At 44.7% G+C, this 20,627-nt stretch overlaps 2 protein-coding genes across 2 annotated transcripts in view; both read right to left on the bottom strand.

Annotated features, from left to right (window-relative positions):
• The window catches only part of LOC8041272, a 47,114-nt gene extending 33,517 nt beyond the window's left edge, over window positions 1-13,597 (bottom strand). The window contains exons 1-4 of the mRNA XM_040502158.2: window positions 13,390-13,597; window positions 7,331-7,420; window positions 6,967-7,232; window positions 1,636-1,970 (exon numbers count right to left, since the gene is read on the bottom strand). Coding sequence (XP_040358092.2) covers window positions 1,636-1,970; window positions 6,967-7,232; window positions 7,331-7,397 — 668 coding nt within the window. The 5' untranslated portion in view covers window positions 7,398-7,420; window positions 13,390-13,597. The remainder of the gene's footprint in view (window positions 1-1,635; window positions 1,971-6,966; window positions 7,233-7,330; window positions 7,421-13,389) is intronic.
• A 2,922-nt stretch (window positions 13,598-16,519) lies between these two features.
• On the bottom strand, window positions 16,520-16,978 carry LOC115318299. Its single transcript, XM_029978010.3, has one exon. It carries the CDS (start codon window positions 16,976-16,978, stop codon window positions 16,520-16,522), a length of 459 nt encoding a protein of 152 aa, XP_029833870.3.
• Window positions 16,979-20,627: the final 3,649 nt, after the last annotated feature.

Raw genomic sequence — 20,627 nt, 5'->3', positions numbered from 1 at the left:
ATGCGACTTCTCAACGATATCTTAACAATGTGGCTTTTGAACGATGTTTGAACAATCGCAGCCCTCTAATTGACCGCTTCCGCTCAAAACGTTGCCCTGTCATTAGGGCACTTGCCATAGATTTGCAGGTAAATTAAGCATGTGGTTTGTCTCATGAACTGTTCCCGAAGAGCTCGCTACTTCAGCAGATGGCAATGTTGCCGCGGTGGACGTTCATCCAAAGTTAGTTGGTTTGGAATCGGTTCTCGTCTGCTGGTCTTGGCCAGCAGACGACAGCCGGTTCCTCCGGGCCTTGCATTTTGTGCAGTGACCTAAACTCCCCCATGACATGGTGTCACGCGTCCCGCTCCAATGTTTTTATTGGGTCACGGGGGCCGTAGCCTCCACAGTTCACTAAGTTTTTGTGAGAAGGAGTATAGTCGGACACGTTTTCTTTCTAATAAAATTATGTTTCAATTTTTGTACTTAGATTTTTATCCTTGGATTTTTGTACAAAAATCCAAGGACAAAACAGAATCAAAACATTTAAGAATTAATTTGATTTCTTAACCCTCTGGGGTGATCCTGTTGGGTAACTCCCGACAAATAAATATTCCCGTTCTGGACAAGTGTCAGGACTGCCCCGACAGGTCCATTTCTCCTTCGCAGTCAAGCGTCGGGTGCCTACCGACAATTTGAACTTGCGCCATCTCTTGTCGGGTATGTAAACTATGTGTACTTAGTTTCTTGTCCCTCCAACAGGTGCCGTAAGAGGTGCGACACATTTTATTTTTGCTAGATGCGTGAACAGGCATTTTGCGCACGCTTTTAGGTGTTCCAAGATGGCAGCCTTTACTCTGTCCACGTCTTACGGACTGTGCAGTCTGCGGTGACAGGAAGGACAAAAGGCAAAGACAAAAAAATGTTTTCTACTATAAAATTTTCACTTGACACCCTGGCTTGCACGCCGGCATTTGCTTTGAAAAGTATCATACGCTGCGCAAATACCGCTAGTAGAGTTCAATAATTCAAACGAAAACATTCAGGACAATGCAGAGTTGTTTCAAACTGAACATACTGATCATAGTATATTTAAGAGTTGAATTTGAAGTCGCTCATTGATGTGATCTTTTCTTGCTTAAATTAATTCCGACTAGAAGAGCCTACAAGTGGTAAACTCCCATGAGCCCAAAAGGTTAAAAAGTCACTGAAGTGGATTTTAAGATCCTCTTTGTATGGTGCAACTAAATTTATCTCCATTAAGTATAATAGAACACTGAAAATTACAACCTTGCTCTTTTTCTGAGGTGCCTAAGAAAAAGGGGCATGGCAAAAAGGCCACACGTGATTGTAATATTGGGTTTTATAGGATGCTTAGGGTGCGTAGATTGAGTCTTCACCACAAAAATTAGATTTCAAAATCCACCTTAGTGGATTTTTCATGCAGTTTAGTCTTCCTATATGATACTGAGGATAACTCGATTGCTGTCTCGCTAAGAAATATGAGGTGGGGTTGTCCCTCAAGAGAAGCAATTTTCTTAACAGGGTGCAGAATGGGAAACCAGGCACTCCAGTAAAAGCTGTGGCCCGTTTTCAAAAGGCCCCGTTTCTCTCCCAAAGGGTGGAAGATGCTGGCCGAGAACTCGGCCGACTCACTTGATGAGAGCACGCAGAGCCGTCTGCAGGTTGTGGAAGTCTGGTGCCGCAGCCCTCGAGGTGGAGGGCGCGTCTGGAGGCTCGGCACATGCCAGCGTGTCTCCCAGCGTGGCCTCCTCTGAGACGGCGAGCGGGGAGGCGCCACCGAGGGTGCCACCGCGCCGCGGAGAGTGCGGTGGCGGGCTCAGGCTGGCCCGGCTCGAAGACGGGCTGCTCACGCTAGACGCAGGGTTGCCCGCACTCAGCGCCCCAAGCCAGGAGTGGTCCTCTTTCACCGTCATGTGCAGCATGCGCACCAGCATCGAGTTGGGCTCTTGCAGCAGGCTGCTTGTGTCCTGTGGCCAGACAAGGGGATCAAGGCAGGCTGAAAAAGGCTAAGAGTCTAGAACAGGGGTGGCCAAGCTGCGGCTCCTCTCGTGTTAAAGTGCGGCTGGTGGCTCCCTCCCCTACCTCCGCCCCCCTCCCCCGCCTCCCTCCTGGTCACACGAGCACTTCCCCAAAAAGAGAAATGGAATGTGCTTTAAATCGAAAGACAGGTAGTCTTGTGCTACTGTTACCTTACGTACAGTTGGACTGCTTTTGACTCGGATAGATTGAAAGTAATTCGAGTTTCGTTTATTGCTCTGGACAAACGTTTGCCCCCCACCCCCACGGCTCTTGGAAGTTTCGTGGTTTTGTTCGCAGCTCTTAGGCCGGGTCAGCCTGGCCACCCCTTGTCTAGAACAACAGCTGTGACTGGGGCAAAGAAAGGAAATGCATAGAAAACTAGGTTCGAGCCTAGGTTGATCAATGCCCTGCCTAGCAGTCTGCCACATCGGACAAAGCATTCTTCACAAATGGGTTTTCCTCCACCGTTCATCGAGACACTCCCTCACTCTGCAACCAACAGAGGCGCATAGTCTCCTAGAAAACATTGCAAAAACAAAACCAGATCTCCACTTTCTCTAAACCACTAAATAACGAGGAAAGAAGCACAGATTAACAAATATAAAGATAGCATATTATCTGTACTATAGTACGCACCTGGCATATAGTTTGCAGGAACAAGCTTTGGCTGAAAATGTGTTTTCCCTTAGGTAGTCCGCACCTGGTGCATAGTCTGCACTAGGTGTTCATTCATGTCTTACTCCCAATAAAAACAGTAAGTCATTAGTTCCCCAATGAATAGTACTCCATGCTGACTAATGAAATATTAGTGTCAATTCTTCTTTCTATAGTCTGTATTGTTGCTTTAAAAAAAACAAAAATCAGTGTGAAGGTGCTTTTTTACTTCGGAGGTATCGCAACCGTGGTTCCTGAAGGACCCCAAAGTAACTTATTTACTAGTCGCAATGATTTTATGACCGCAAGCTGTGGGTGTTTGTGCTATCAAGATCAAGCTTGATCCACATTGTCAGCTTGGGCGCAGCAACCTGGCACGTCACCTGCATGGGCATTGAGGTCAAAAGCAACACACTGACAGTCTCGTTTTTTTTGCTGACTAATGCCCTGTGTGAAACAATACGATTTGCTTACCCGCATTGTGCAAAAGTTGCACTGATAATGAGCAATTTTAAAAACAAATCCTCCACACAACATAGAATATCAGTTCTAAACACATATTGTCCGCGGAATATAGTCCAGAAAATATGGCATTTGCGTTTGTATTTATAAAATATCAACAACGAAAATTACAGAAACGTGTTTCGCCCCATGTTCTCTCTTTACATACCTTACTAGTGGAAAACAATGATGGTCTGTTTACATTTATTCAACACTACCATAATGTTGCATTTACAATGAGCGCGTGGTACAGCGACTGTATTCGACAACCACGTGAATAAAGGGATCTCACATATTTAATCATTTCACCTTTATGGCATTGGTCAGCTTCATGTTGAGCTAATTTCCTAGAACCTATTTATCCCAACAATAGTGACCTGTGCAGAGTAATGAAAACGCTGTGAGCCAATTATCGATTGAGGGGCCTATAGAAGCTCCTTCTCGCCATTTGCATCCTCTCAGTGACTAGAAACTTTGAACAAAACTAAAAGCGTGAGAGATAAGATATGCAAAAAGAAGGAGAAAGCAAATAAGCAACGTTTCGGGCGCACGCCCTTCGTCAGACCATGGCCTCTGAGATCCCGAAGCGCGCGAACGCTTCTCCGGCCTTCCCATTTGCGCGGAGAGGGCGTAATCGGAAAAAGAGAAAGAGCCGGCATCTATCCATGGGGAGGTGCTCTTTAACCAAGTCATCCACAGCATGGCACGAGGCAGGAGAGTTCAAGAAAAAGTCTTGTTACGTTGAGTTACTGCAACTTATACTTATAAATTTTTGTGTATTGTGGTAGAACGGTGAACAGCTGCTCTGGAGACGTAGACAGACAATTTGTGATGCTTATTTAATTATTTAATTTGAGATATTCATCTGGACATGTTTTCATTTTCACGGACCAGCTGCGCTTTATTTTAGCCCAGTATGAATAGCCCACAGATTGTGCGGCATGGCAGCTCGCTTGCAACTGCTACACACAAGTTGATTACGATATTCAGAAGTAAATACTGTAAGCATTTTTTTTGCTGCTATTATTAGTTGCACCAATCTGCAGGCCTAGGCAGCTTGTTAAGAAAAATCACCCGATCTTCTTTTTCTGCGACCAAACACGCGCGGAAAGGACGGAAAAACAAAAATGACAAGCAAAAGTAAACAAAACCACTTGTTACAGTTGGAAAGGAAGGGAAACACTGTGGCAGGTATGGACAAAAGACGGGCAAAGTTCTAAATTAGCCATTCTCGCTGCGTACAACCATAAAAAAAAAAAAAAAAAGTAGCAATGTTGTCGTTTTTTGCGGTGGTCTGCGAGCAACCGTTCAGGAAAAGTACCCCTCAGGGGAACCTCTTTACCCCTATTGGGGATACAAGCATTCATGCGTACAGATGGTTTATGCTGGCGAGGTGCGTGTTTGTGGTGAGAAACGATTGTATGAAGGCGGCGCCGCCGGGGACGAAAAGAAACGCCGCGCCGCTAGTCATCTGAAAGAGCATTTGCTGCACACACCAAACTATACAAAAACATACACCCACACACACATGCTTCAGCGTCTGTTTATCCCCCCACTGTGGTTCCTCTCCCAACCCCCGAACACGCTTCCGAAGAATATGCCGCTAAAGAAAAAAAGAAAAACAGTAATGACCGGTTTGGCCCGCTTTGGCCCCCGCTTGTAGACTTGAATGCAAGGCCCGTACCTGGCCCGGGCCCTTCGTGAATGTAGCCGTGAAGCCCGAGCCCGGCCCGTGGCCCGCGGTCTAGCCCGTATCAGTGCAGATCTCTACTTGCGATGCTGATGGCTTGCCCCTCTGTTATGACTGGGCAGACAACGCCGCCTCGCAGCGAGCGACGGAGTTAGCGCAATTACACTTTTCTGCCGGGGAGCGGCTCGAATGCGACGGCTGGAGAAGCCTTCGCGCGCATGCTTTGGGATCTCGGAGGCCATGGTCAGACTATGGGAAAACCAAGGAAAGCCAAGAAGAGCGCAAGGGCTGTTGCAGCACAACGCCAGAAAATTAAAAAAAAACAAAAAGAAAAAAAAAAGACGCAGCAGCAAACGACAACCAGACGAAGCTCGGGAAGCGAGTCAAACTGTTATGAACGGGGAAGAACGGGAGAATGAATGAAAGTGGGAAAGGGAGTCGACTTTAGAAGACTCCCTTTCCCACTTTAGACTTTAGAGTGGAAGTGTTAGTACCGAAGACAAGTATTGTTTAAGCCATTAGGGAATTCAGAGCGGAGATTAAAGATCAAGCAGTTTTCTTCTTTTTTGTGAGAGTGGGAGCAAATGAAGCCAGATTTGATGATGCAGGCACGCATATTGAATTCACCATGTCCATTTTCGGAAAAGTGGTCGGAAACGTGCGTGCAGAGATTAGGATCTAGTTTATTAGCGAGTTCCAGGGTTACGGGGCGGCGGTGTTCGGTTTCGATCGGTTTTGCCAATATAAAAAGTGTCGAGGCATGCGGTGCAGAAAATTACGTAAGCAATGTTACCAATTTGCAGGTATGGCTGTCAGGAATTTTGTGCTTGAAATTAGGGGGAGAAGGAGCGACATGCTTGCAGGTAAGGCATCTAGGAGTGTTGTATGGTGTGGTACCAGGCGATTGTTGTGTGGGGGATTTAGGGGCGGCGGACGGAATACGGCTTTTCGCCATGAGAGATTGGGGGTCTGGGGGGAGGCGGTAGGCGACAGTTGGGGCTTCAGAAACGTGCTTGGAAGGGTGAAAGTGGCCAGTGGCACAGACAAGCTGATGGGTGAGTTTAGGGAGATAAGTGCAATATGTCAGGACAAGAGGGTTATGGGTTTTTTGGGGTTTGGGTGGAGAGTGTAACGACATGAGCCGGACACATCGCTGTCATGGTCACGACTGGTAGGTTTTACTTTGCTTTTTCAATAACATCTGTATAACAGGGCTGACAACTGAAAATATGAAGTGTGCTAAGCACAGCGAAAACAGAGAAACTTGTCACTACATAACAGAGAGAAAAGGGCGTCGGAATGGGAGATGTGGGAAACGCAGTCTAATGCCTTGTCAAGATAGGGCAAGGGTATCCCCAGTTCAGAAAACAAATGTGGACATAGAGAGGGCGTGATTATAGAAATCGTTATCATCACTGCAAAGGCGTTGGATGCGGAGAAATTGTGAAAACGGGAGCAGTCGATCTGATGTGTGGGGTGGCAAAAAGCGTAGAGAAGATAGCTGTGCGAGTTGGTAGGCTTGTAACGAACAGACGTTTGGAAGCATTTGTTATTGACAGAGATGGTGAGGTCAAGAAAGACAGCAGAGGTAGAAACTGAGGAGGTGAATTTCAGAGAAGGGTGTGCACTTTCTAGTAGTCAAAAAAAAGAATCGACCGCATTCGGTGGGCCGAATCCGAGGATGTCATCAATATAGCGTCCCTAGAAATTGGGATGGGGAAGGGTAAGAGTGTCGAAGACCTTGGACAACCTTGGAGTTACATCGACTAAACTGCACAGTCCTCCTACAAATAACCTCCCAGGGGAAGACTCGAAGATGATTGTGGCCACCTCCTTTAGGCACGGGCCGAAGTGATGGCCGCAGATTGGGAGCGCTGTTTCTGCCATTCATTCTTAGCTCCAGGGCAAAGAATGCAAGAACCTAGCTGCTATAAGTAAAGCACCCCTGCCTGGTCAACTTTCCAATGTTCCACTTCGCCGGAAGACTCCGCTACGGGCAGTATAAGAAGGCAAATAAGGCACAATGATGCAAATGCACAAATATGTCGCTTTTCACAACCTGCCCATGTCTAATCAGGCTCAGTCTTCACATAACGCACCTGGTTGGTCTCTCGAACAGTCGAGGAGACCGAGTCCTCGTGGAGGTTGGTCGTGTCTGAGGTGCAGTCAAGGGTGCTCATGTTGGACTCCATCCTGTGGTAGCGATCGGCCAGGGCGCTACTCAGGCTGTTCAGCTCAGGGTAGGACAACTCCAGCTGCTCCTGGTATAAGGGAACTCGCTCCAGGTTCACAGGCGGCCCGGGAAGCGACGCATGCTGCTCTGCTTTGGGTGCCGAGGACACCACACCTACTGGAAGCAGGCCCCCTGCATGTCCTACGGAATGGACGCTAGTCAAAGGCGGCACTCCAAAGGCAGTGGAGGCTAGGCAGGCAAGCACAGAGAAGTCTATTTGAAGAACTTGCCTTTTGTGAAATAGGCTGAGGAGAGACTCTGCGTGTCGGCCTGGGGACGATTGGTGATTTTGCCCATGTCAACATTGGTGATGTGCTCGCCTGCAACAAACAACAGTAACAAAGCTTGGCATTAGGCCCTAGCACACTGTGCTCAACAGGAAGCAGAACAATGAGGAGAAAGAAGCTCCCATAGACAAAGGAGAGCACGCTCAAGCAATGGGGGCAGCATGGCACTGCAAAGCTTGTGCAATGCCGTATCTTTACATTGAGCAGAAGATGTGGCCCTTAAATGTGTTGCAACAGCTCAGTGTTCCTTAAACTTCCCTTGTTAAGACTTCTTTTGTTAACATGTTGCTATCTGGTAAATCAGCCACTAGCTCTTTTTGCCAACAACTGCACAGACACAACTATAAAATATTTAAGTGCACTCGAGCACTCCAGCACTAATAAGAGTGACTAGCGCACGATTTTAGTCTAGCAAAAGCCTGGTAGTCCATCAGAAGAAAACAAGTATAACTGTGTATATAAGTTTAAGTAGTATTTATAAGTAATCAGACATTAGTCACTTTGCAGACTGCACTCGGTAATACTAAAATTTAGAACATATTTAGAACTTTAAAAACAAATGTAGAACTGTAAGGCTATTTGAAACATTCTATGATGGCTTCAGACTTTAATGTATGTCACATATTTCATAGAGTGATAGAAAGATACAGAGGTATCTTCTAGCACTGTGATGGTGTGGGAGGTTCAGCAGTTGCCACAATCCCACACACCAGAAAAATCAGGGGTGGGGGCTTCCTATTCTTAGAAATTGGAAACAGGACTCAGTGTTAGCTTTTAAAAAAAATTCTGAATATTTTTTTTTTCTTTGCCTCTGGTTCATTGAACAAAGATGTTGGATGCAGTAGAGAAACTTCGAAGGTTACCAGAAGTCAAACTGTCAGTCTCACGGATAGCTTGAAGACTGCCTTCAGGGTAAGTGTATTACAATACAGATTACCTTCTCAAACCGGACCAATATTAAAAAAAAAAAAACCTAACAAATGCCCCTCCCCTCAACAAAGCCATTCGCATTTACTCTAAAAAAAAACAACAAAGAATTGCACAACGAATGCATAAATTCTACACACAACTCCCAAGCACCATAATGCTGCAGCTGCTACCCTCTCTCTATTTAGCTGCTGCACGACCCAGCAAGTCTGAAAGCTTAGGCTTAGGCTGCTCTCTATGTCCCCAGTAGTGGCACACTGCTTGCTTTTCTCTACTGGTCTGGCACCAAGATACCGTTCTACTCTAAGGCTATCTTGGAGCAGGCTACTCTTTGCTCTGCCAAGCTTTACAGATCAAAGTCTGTGTGAATCTCCAGACAGGCAGGCAGCGGGCTTCAGTGTTGCCAGAGTTCATTGTCACGGCACAGTCCTTTTGGTGATGGCTTTGTTTGTGTTTGACCCCAGCGTAAGCAGATAAGGACCAGCTAGTAAATACGCCTTGAGGTGAGTGGACTCCCAGACCACTGTTGCCGTGCGTGCGCAGTGCACTCTGCCTCCATTGATTAGGGGGGAAGACGCTCTCTCCACAAGGAAGCAGGCACTCTTTCTCTCTTTTCTCGGTGCTCGGTTTGTTTAGCCTCTTTAAAAGTATTTTTTTAAGCGTTTAGTGTTTCCAAGTTAATTTTTTTCATGCGGAAGAAGGGCAAGATTAGATCTTTGTTCCTTCTAATCAGTGAGAATGTCAATCTCCTGTAGCAAGCTTCTGGATGTCCTGCAGGGAACAATACACTTCCCCACCATTACATGTCACATTACCTATGTCATGGTCCATCCATGTCTCTGGTCAAAAAACTTGTCCATTTCAGCCCTAGTGACATTTTTCTGTGCGCTAGATGTCACCACTGTTTTAAACAAAGCATAAAAGCTTACAAGAAATCAAGTAGTTTTTAGGGCACAATTTATCCATGATTTTTTCCGATTTATTTATAACAGTACAAAGAAATACTGCACATGCATTTGGGCAGAGTTTCTTCAATACTAGTAAGAGAACGGATGACACTGCCAACTGTCAATCCTTGCTTGCTTTCAATGTCTGTTTTTGCACAAGGTGTCATAGAAGCAGCAAAAGGGTACTGACACCAGAAAAACATCCCTTCACCCTAGCTATCCTGGTCAACTATTCCACTCTTTAATATAACACTCAAAGAGCATTACAAAAGCAGTTAGACATCAGAGATGGCAAACCCAGAGCATTGTCTATAAAGTAAAGTTGCACTCTTTTAAAGTGGAAAGCAAACACGCACACTAACAGTACAGAATGTCTTGCACAAAGCACAACAAAGCTGTCTTTATTGCGAGTCAAATCATGGGACATGCAGGTAAATTGCAGGGAAAACTTACCGTAAAATCCCGAGCAAATGCCCACTCAAAAATTTGAGATAATCAAGTAAAACTGGAGGATGGGCATTTCTTATATGCCCATCGCCCAGCGTAATATGTAAATATATGTCCTTTGTGTATTTTTCGAATGTTACAAAACTGGTGGGTGGATGCTTATTGTAGGATGGGGGGTGCTCGGTTTCTTACGGTTACTCCAAGGGACGAAAAAAAGCTTAACTTTGATTGCATTAAAATATGAAAAATATATATATATATATTTTATATATATATTTGTTTTATTTTACATGCCTTCACATTAAGTTTCTTTTGTGCCTTGGAGCTATGCTTATAGGAAATTTCCAACAATTTGGCAACACAGATTCACATCCCCTTCTTGAGGGGTGTGAGCAGCAGACAAAGGATGGCATTCCACAAAAATGATGCATGTTTTTTTACATCTAACATGCCTAACATGCTTGTTTATCTATGAAATAGTTTGGTATTATTGTTTTGCCAAGTTCACTTTGATAAAATGTTCACTGGCATCTTTAATCTGCACAAACCCCATATGCCATGACACATGAATTTCTTCCTCAATTTCTTTTTCTTTTAGTAGAAGATGCAATGATAACAATAACAAAAAAAAAAGTTATTCTATATGGTTTTTCAATTTCGTTTCTAGAACAGGCATAGTTTTCATGAACTGTACATACCAGCGAAAATCGTGTTTCACAAAATGCTGTGCAGATATGACTAGAGAACTCATTACAGCTTGTTTTGACTTGGCCTAGCACACAAAAATATACAAGAAAAGAAGTCAACAAGCATCTGAAACTCCCAGAGGAGAAGCAGCCTCGAGGACATACTTATCACGAAGTGGTAAAAAAGCAAAGCGAAGAAAGCACAAATATGAAAATGCCCCCCCCCCCCCCCCCCCCCCCCCCCAGCAATGCTTGCATAAAAAATACTTTTGATAAACAAAAAAAAAAAATCCAGATGAAGCTCCCAGTGATTTGCCTGGTGACACGAGTGAGACCAATTAGGATTTTGAAGGACCAGTTGCCCAACATAACATACATGTCAGTCCTCAGGTCACACAAATTAAAGACACACCATAATTTATTCAATTGTAAACAAAGAACAAAAGTAGCTGATGCCTGTTAGGAGTAACTAATTCCACAACTCTTCAGAAAAAAAAAAATAAATAAAACTTATCAAAAGTAGCAGCTGCCATTCCGAGGTGCAATAAAATGATAATTCAGACAAGCATTGCACAAGGGTGCGACAAACTTTCTCACTTCCAGCTGCAAATGGTTTTGCCAGTGCTAACATCAGGTTAAAGATTTTAGGCGATTGAGTGTTATGCATGCTTTTTCTTTAGATTTTTTTTTATAAACTGCTCATATAAACCTTTGGTATCTATCACACTACTTTTATAGTAAACTAAAATTTGTTTCGTGTGCTAAAAATACAATTGCAGATGAGAGTTTTTCATATCCTTGACACCACCAGCATACACTGAATTTTGCATGCTTATGTCAACATTTTTAAATGTTGACCTAAGCAGTGTTGAAACTGTCTGTTCTACAAACTTGCTGCTTGAGCATAACGAATGTTATTTTTGAAAGTCCATCACACATGCTGCTGTACAGCACTGTTCAACATGTCACAGCCCCAATAGTGCACACCCCTAGCAAGCTTGTCAGAACTTCCTTATAGCTAACACCAGCATCAAATACAGAATCAGTTTGGAAGGGATGATAAAAGAAACATGATGCCAAAGATAGCCAGGCTATCAGTAAGGGCTGCTTCCTTCCTATGTGATGGAGCCCAGAGGCCCAACAGATTACAATGTTGAGCCCAAATAAACATAGCAAAGTTCAGCCATGAGGCCCAGCTTTGACTAGGACACTAATGTTCCTCAGAATGTGCATCTTGCAGCTAAAACTGTAAACAGAGCAAACCAGCGCTAACCAGGAAATAATTAACAATATGAAATACCAATGCTGCAAGGAAGATTTGTGCTCATCAAACTGAAGCACTCATCACTCCTGCTTTTAATTAGTCAAGAATGATTACAAACCGTCTTTCTTTCTTTTTCCGTCTGCTCCTGTGTACAAAATGTTTAATTAAAGTGCAGGGGACCATAATCGCCAATAAATATATCACGATAATAATCCCTGGAGAAGGGGAACAAGGGGGACAAAGGGCAGACACAAATCTCCATTCTCGTCCAGCTTGCTTGCACCTTTTTATTAAGCTCAAATATATCACAATTTCAATAATAGTAAACCTGGCACACAATTCCCTTTTTCTTAACAGCGGCACAAAGACCGCAAATGACGTCCTTTTTTCGTAGACGCCAGAAGTTTTCACGAGATTTATGGCCCGAAAGTTTAGAAAAATAAAAGAATCAGTGTTGTATGCTGTCACACCAAAAGCATAAACACTCTCATAATAAAAAAAAAAAAAAATTACACATATTTTCGGCACAGCGCGAGTGCAAAGGGGGGGTCGGAATGGCTTCCCATTTTTGCCAACAGACAAGCTGGTTATCGAGAGCACTCCCTCTCACACACACAAATAATCATAAACGCAGGCTCCCCGAATATTGGCTCCAGTCGTTTCCCCCTTTTTTGCTTTTTTTCTTATTTTTTTTTTTATCTCCATGATCTGACTGCGACCGGTTGCTGTGGCAGAGCGCGCTGCGCCATAACCGGTTGTTGTGGTCGAGTGCAGCGCGCGCCGTCTGCTCGGTTGTCCTCAATAGTCAACACAAAGCGTTAATATCCCTTCAGCGAAGCCCCCGTCGGAATAATGTTTTCCTAATAGCGTTCCAATGCAAGGCATTCCGATTCGCAGCAAGGATTTGAACGTGCACACGCCATCAATCGGACCCAGAACGGTAGAACAGGACGGAACCAAATCCGGCCACTATTTTTTTTTTTTTTTTTTCGCTCGGCGGAAGCGTGGTCATCTTACAGATGATCGCGAGCGTCTTTCCTTTCAAGGGTGATCATACACTTCTTTCCTTTCACTTTTATCTCCCATTCGTCGATCTCTGATAACAATGGACGACATCAGAGCGATCAATGGATGCATAGAGAAAAAGGGGAGGAAGGTATGCGCTTTTGTTGTTTTTCTTCTCTTTCTTTACGGGTGCTTACTGCATAGCCGATCAGTTCCTCGACCGGTAACATGGATTAGCTATTATTTTTCTGTAACAAGACACCATTCAAGGAAGGCTCATTTGCACGGTATTGAAAAGGAATGAACCGCGGGTGACAACCGAGAACATTATTCGAGCTTTCAGCGTTGATCCCTGGCTACAGTGCAAGTAGGGGGTACGCGATTGCTAGCTGTGATCAAGCGACCAGTGTAGCGTGCATACACTTCCAAACGCACCCTGCGCGTGTGACCATGTGGCAAAAACACACACCAACCCGAGTACGCAGCAAGGCAACAGATCATGTTAACCTCAAAGCACAGCAGCCACGGACCCGACCGATACGATTAAAACGATCGCAGCGGGATCAAATAAGCAGTAAATGACGCACATTATTGTACGATTGTTTCTCTTTCCCTAGGCGCTCGCAGCAACACCGCGGGCATGCATGTTGCATAGATTTACTTTCAACATAATTCCATCTTGCGAGATGGGACGCCATTACAGGTCAAGATCCCAGAAACCCTCACCTCACATTCACGTGAAAGACGCACAGTCGCTTCCGTGAAGCCGTCTCCACCTCCCGATCGTGTCGCTGTACTCCAAAGTCGGATTTGCATGAAATCAAATATTGTCAAACTGGCTCTAACTTTACTAGCAAAACAAAACCCGCCGTCGCGCGGTAACAAACTGCGGGATTGAGGTTATGCAGCCGACGCAGCAGCCGTCTGCCGAGCCTCCACCAGTACGCATGCGCTATTCTCCTTTCCACTTCGCTTCTCGGTTTCTCTCTCTTTCTATCTCTCTCTCTCTCTCTCTTTATTTTGTTTTTGTTTACGTATCACGTGGTGTGGACGTCGTGTTTCCTGTTGCGGCTGGGATGGGCGGCCGGGCTGCGTAGCCAGGCCCAGGGCGGCCTGAGGCACAGCGGCACAGTCGGCAGTCGGGCCACACTGTGTGTCAAGCCGCGCCGCCCGCGCGGGTCGGTTAGCTCGGTAATGGGCGGGATCGGTGCCGGTCGCAGTAGCGAAATTGGCGAAATGGGCAATGTCGCAAGTGCTCCGCATTCATCCTAGCTTGAGCCTTATGCGGTGGGCTACACTGCTTGTCTAGGCTCCCTTGACACTCGGAGGCGGGAGTGGCTTGGGAGATTGGTTTGATTAGGGTTGGATAGATGGAGCAGCGACAACGCCAAGTTTATCTTAAATCCCCTGGAGGGGTCCCCCTTTTTCCAAACTTGTTGCTTCCAGAAGATAACCAAGATAACTACGAATGACTGTCCCATGCCAGCGTAGGAATTCTGTCTGCCGCATTCTCCATGCCCCTAGTCCAACTATCGGTCAAACGAGTTGTTTGTGTTTGACTGCTTGCTGTACGAGTGTGATTTTGGCTCTGACGTTGACTGACAGCATGAGAACGGTACGCCGCCGTGAGACAACGCGCTCGTTACCTCTTGCCGTGCTTTGTCTGCGCGTGCACGTCGAGGCTCACGACGCCGAAGCGTTATCGGAGGCCTCGCGTTGGAGGCGGGACTCCTTCCGATCTCATCCTGTTAGTGACTATGTCATGCGTCTGTGAAGACTCGTGTTTTCGTCTCAAATATATGTCTACAATCGGCTTCCTCTGCCAGGTACGATGCTTCATCATTAGCCCTCTACTGTGTATAGACTAATGAACAAAATAGCTGTTATTTATACACACATTGTTTGATTGAATGTATAAACTTGCGAGATATTAACTTACTGGCGATGCACCCGTCAATCACAGAGGAGCAATATTCTAGATCAATTAACTCTGAACTGTTTGGCTGCCTCTAGGGCTACACTTGAGCCTCCGAGTAAAGTCTGCCGAACCGTTGAGCATGTTGGACGTTATATGGGTAAAGTTTGCCGTGTTTTACGCTTTGCTCTTATGGTAATGATAGGGGATAGCAGAGGCCAAGATTAATTTTACACATGGTATCAAATGGGACCGTGTGAGAAGCAAAAATGCAAGCACTTCTACTCATGATCCTATTTGCTTGGTTGGGAAACCCTGCAAGCCCATGTGTACTACCTCACTCATTCCCTGCTGCCGTTATCTTGCCTCACGTTACCTGCCATTACACAGTGCTGGCAGAAAAACTTAAGGTAGGACACCAACATTTCATCGAAAACAAAATTATTGCTCTTCATCGACTTGCAAACATTGGATGGAAATATGACCACATTTTGAAAAGTCGTGAAGGCAATCCTAAAAAACAACGAGAACGAGGTCACACAAGATGTCAATGTGAGCGTGCTGCTTTATTCTTTGCGTTGAACATAGGTAATGTTTTGCTTACCAGCGTTGTTATTATTTTTTTTTTTTAAAAGGGGGGGAGGGGGGGGGGGGGGGCGTCAAGGCTTATTCAGTTTCCTAAGGCTTCTTTCAATTTGTACCCTTTCGGCGATTTTTTTTCCTCTTGTAGTTGCCAGAACCATTTAAGATAATAAGTAGAAACCCGTAGACGAGATCTGGCTCTAGCATTCGTCTTGTTTATAAAATGACTTGTGGTTGTGGACAAAAGAAGACATTGCGAGTACATTTTCACTGGGGCAGTTTAGGCCTAGCCAGTAGGCCCCGAAGCTTTACTTTGCAGGCTGCATCCTTTTGCCGTTACAGGTTTCTTCTAGTGGACAAAGCGCCTCTATCATGGAAAATATCTAGGCCTGAAAGACACTGAGACGGTGTTATCTGCAGGGACTCCGGAAGTAGATTTTGAGGGGGGGGGGGGGGGGGGGGGCTGAAGTCAAGCATTTTGTTTTTATATATTTTATTCTAGGAGACAAGGGCTGGAGCCGAATTTCTGTTGTTTCATTTTTACTTATTGTTTATTAAAAAATAAAATATTATTTGCATGAAGTTCCTTACTTAGCATGTGCAATCACTTTTTCTTCCTGCTTTCGGTCGGAAATGTATACACGTAGAACGCAATATTGCGTTTTGCGCATGCACCTTCCGACCCTCAAAGCTTTTACGTACGATCCATTAAAACTCTCTAATATCGCGAAAACGCTTATGCATAGTGCATCAGACAATTTCAAAATCCCTACAAGGATACACAGCATTACAAAATCGAGTTTGCGGAGAATCACGTTTATTATTCTTCAAATGTTAATCCAAAAAGACACGCTATGAAATGAACGAGTAAGCCAAGAGAATTACATACATACAATGACATCTTAATACATATTTAGAAAATGTGCACAAAAGCGTGATGAAGGAAACAGATCCATATATAGGCCCCAAGGGCATATGTCCCACTGAACACGAAGTCGTCTGTTAGACGTCTAAAGACGTCTTGGCAAGACGAGCAAGAGGTCTTGTATATGCCTTGGCAAGACGTGATAGCCTAAAACGTCTTGAGTCATCTTGTAGCCGCCCTGTAGACCTCAGGACGCTCCCTCTTTTTTGGTTTACAAGACGTCTTGCAAGGCGTCTCCTAGACATTTTAGAGACAGCTACAAGACGTGAGTCTTCTCTTTGAGATGTTTTTTAGACGTCTACGTCAAGTTATCTGGAGACGTCTTGTAAAGATGTCTTATAGACGTATTGCGAAGCTCTAGACGTCTCTAGCTTAGTCGAGCCGTTTCAAGCCGGCTACGAGACGTCTTGTGCTCAGTGGGTGTGTTGATCGTCTCAAGGAAGGCCAAAGGTCGCCATTCGCTCAGCAGTCCTGGAGACAAATTCCTTGATGATGTCGTCCAGGTTAAGCTCGGCGGTTCTTCCTTTTTGAATGTGGAGAATAAGGAGGAGTGTTAGCCTCCCCTGACTCATGCGGCTGCGTAGATACGTTTTAATTCGGCATAAGGCACTAAGCGAGCGCTCTTCCGAAGCGACAGATGCAGGCACAGAATAAAGAAGTTTCGTATATTTTACGACTTGGTCCAATAGATCACGAATTTCGTCGGATTTTGCCTGTAGTGTCCTGAATATGGCGTCAATTGTGAGGGAATCAAGGTTGCATAAAAGATCCGGCGAAAGTAAAAGCTGCGCACATGCATGCACTGCTAGGGCCTCTTTCAGCTCATCTGTTGTGAACTGTCTTCCCCCGGCGGCGTTAAACAAGGTGCTCTCTAGTTTTACTAGCTGCTTCATACCTGGCTGTTCAAACCTCCGTTGAGTTTCGCTCATAATGCAGTCTTCAGCCGCAAAGTATACTCCTTCCGTAATTAAAAAAAAAAAGAACTAATCGTACAAAAGGAGATTAGAAATATTGTCTAAGTACTTTAATTTGAAAGTACATTGTATTTATACTAGTTTACTACGAGTGTATTGCACCCGGTGTACTTATTACTATACTTGAAGTACATAACCTCTGATTTACTTCGTACTTCAAGTACTTTTTAGATGTACTTCAATCAACACTGGGGACGACGAAGTGTTCCCACGCTGAAGCACATTTTCATCACTTTCTGATATTTAGTTAAATAACTATTTTGAAATTGAACTTACCGGTACTGAAGTCACCCACCATCGACCTGAACGTCGGCATGGCCACGGGGGCCAACCGCCCCCCGATCACCATACGGCATCTGTCAGCGGCTTGGACATTTCACCTGCGACACTCCAAGCTCTATCTCAGCCACCTGCGTTGCTGAACGGCAAGTACACAAACGAGGACGGATCTTTGACGTCTGAAACTAAAATGTGTATCGACTCCCTGACCCCTGGACAGCAATTCCAATTTTACTGACATAGAAAATGGTCCCACCACAGATGACGAAGGCTACACTCTTGTGAAATACAGGAAAGCAAAGAAACAATGTCATCAGGCCAAGTCTATATCCTCGAGCAGCAGTACGATAATAACTGTAGAGAAAATATCATAAGGGTAAGGGTGAGGATGTTTCCTCTATCCCCAGTCTCAGGATAATTCAACATGGTTAATAACTGTAGACTCTAGGAAATCGGCTCTTACTGTAATTTGTATGCCAGCAAACCAAACAAACCTGATCACCAAATTAAATCAACTAAGACTGTCAGAGCTGCTTGAGTTGAAAGCACCGTGCCCCGGCTTCATAATTCAGATCAGACCAAACTACAGGCTCAACTTGATATCTGTTGATATAGGAAATAATGACGGTCTGTCATCTCTCCTAAAGGTGACATCTCTGTTGGTATCGCTGTCAGATCCTTTGAGCCCCGTTCCCAAGCCCAGGCAAATGGAGTCGTCGACACCAACATCGACAGTGCCGAGATTCATGCACAGCTAAAGGCCAACAACGACGCATCCGTTACATATCTGTTCGTCGAATGGGTACATACGTCCATCGCAGTAGCTATAACTGTCTCGTCATCAAGACTTCCTAAGTACGTTCTCCTCGGTCCGGTACGGCACAAGGTAGAGCTATTTCTGGTAAAGCCAATTCAATGTTATCGATGCTGTCATTTTGGGCAGATTAAGTCCACTTACCGCAATTCTCCAACGTGTTCACGTTACGCCCGACCCAGGGCCGTACCCAGAAAAAAATTTCGGGGGGGGTTTTCGGGGACAACGGCGGCCATTTTGTCTTATTTTCGCCTATGAATCATGTGCATCGGTGGCATATAATGGAGAGTTATAGCAAACCGAAGAATCGGTCCCGGTTTGGTACCCGGTAGCCGACCGGTGCCACTGCGCGTGCGCAGAGGTGGAGAATAAAATCGGCTGGCTGCAAGTGCACCGACCAGGGCCGTACCCAGAAAAAAATTTCGGGGGGGGTCAGAACCCCCTAACCCCCCCCCCTGGTTACGGCCCTGGCCCGACCACAGCAGCGAAATGATTGTGACGCTAGAGCAGCAGCAGTTCGGAGCTGTAATGGTGGTAAACAACATGAAGCGACATCACATCGATGTGCAAACTGTAAACATTAGTTGGAAACAGGGGCGGATGCAGGAATATCCTGAGGGAGGGGTCAGGTGTTGGTCAGCGTACCATATGCTTAGGAACCCCTCCCCCTCTCCTTCGTTTTACGCCCCAAATTTTACACAAGCAGAAATCAAGAGGGGGGTCAGGACATCGGGACCCCCCCTCTAAATCCGCCCCTGGTTGGAAATACGTCACCTACGGTCAAGCGTAAAGATAGTGTTGTCCGCGCCCAATAAGCTCATGAACCTGTGCAAACTAACAAAGCCTGACGTGCTTGCCAAACACGGATGCGAAAACAGGCACCGGACAAAATTTGTCAACTGCACAGATTGTGTGGTATATCGCATTCCGCTGTTCTGTGGCAGGCAGTTCGTCGGGCAAACGGGGCGCTGCCTAAATAATCGGCTTCGCGAACACTGCAACAACGTGCCAAAACACAACGGTGGCTTTCATGACATACACTGTATAGGGCTTGCGGTTGTGGCCCATTGTTTGATAGATGCGTTAAAGCTAAAAACAAAAAACCAAGACTACGATAACACGTAGAATTGTAGAAGCTGAACGCATTGATTACTTAGGCGATACGTTTGTCGCTGTGCCTTCGATAGAGCTATCTGAAAAGGAACTTGCTTTCCTGAGAGCGAGATAATGCCCTGCGTATGTTCCGTGACGGTTGTTTTAGGGGCGAAGCTCTTTAGGGTCTAGCCTTGTCCGTCCGTCCGTCCGTCCATCCGGCCGGTGTCCGTGCTCACATAAAAAGAAAAAATGTTTTCGGGTGATTTCAGATAAGATCGACCAAAGGGTGGCTGGTCGACATTTTTAAATCAACTGATGTTTTTATATGACATTGTCTAGTGTCTGGTATAAACGAATCCACACTTAGTTTTGACCAGAAAAAAAATTTGGAGACAAGAAAAATCGTAAGGCAGGGAGAGGTGGACAGTTGCAATAACGCGCACTGATGGAGGGGGCAAGTTTGAAAGTGAATAATTAAAACAATAAAATTAGGAGAATTTTAAAACTTTTTATAAACAAACTATGGGTACAACTTGCTTGTAATATAAAGTAATAATATTTATTAAAAATTTATTTAGTTTTCTAAAAATTGCCAAACATGCCTGCTCGAACGACAAATGGCAAACTTTGGAAATCTGTATCTCATGAAATAATTTAATCATTATTACATAACTTGCAGACATTATTTTACTAATATATGGCTATTATAGAAAAAATAAATAAGGTATCTGAGTGACACAATAGTTACAATATATTTAGGCAAACATGGGAAAAAAATCAAACAAAGAAAAATTCCAATGCGAATAAAAAAAAAACACCACCTTCGATTTTTTTCAAATTTGGGTACCCTGTTATACTCTATTTCGGCATTCATTTCTATTAAAAACATGTTGCATCATTGCACTGTGAAAGAAGAAACAACTCCCCAAAGTAGGGTCCTTTTTCAAAGCCTACACTTAGCAGTGTCCTATACAAGAAGTGACTCTGAGTTCCAGTTTCATGAAACTTGCACAAATCTTTTATATACATTTATTCAGATGAGGTCATTGATAAAAAGAGCGATCGGTCACACAGTAAAATGGAGGAGAAACTATATACAGCATTTTACATAAGCGTACAAAGTGGTATCGTATTAGAGACTAATGATTTGAGAAAAGATGATGCAGTGTGAAGTTGTACCTTCCGGTATATTTTACATCTACAGTAAAATAAATAACTTTATTTCCACACACAAAAACAAAGATATAATAGTAAGATATTTAGGTTGGCTGTGTATTTACGATTACAAACAATTTCAGGTGACGGATGCCATAGTGCCTAACTGGAGCAGCTTCGATGCTCTCGGTGTATGCATGAATCGTGGCAAGCCGATATATTTTA

Source organism: Ixodes scapularis, unplaced genomic scaffold, assembly GCF_016920785.2.
Source record: "Ixodes scapularis isolate PalLabHiFi unplaced genomic scaffold, ASM1692078v2 PGA_scaffold9__187_contigs__length_104089568, whole genome shotgun sequence".
Taxonomy (NCBI): domain Eukaryota; kingdom Metazoa; phylum Arthropoda; class Arachnida; order Ixodida; family Ixodidae; genus Ixodes; species Ixodes scapularis.
This window is presented reverse-complemented; position numbering and strand designations above follow the sequence as displayed.

Coding starts and splice junctions, on each gene's coding strand:
- LOC115318299 (XM_029978010.3), bottom strand. CDS start 16,978: ATGAAGCAGCTAGTAAAACTAGAGAGCACCTTGTTTAACGCCGCCGGG.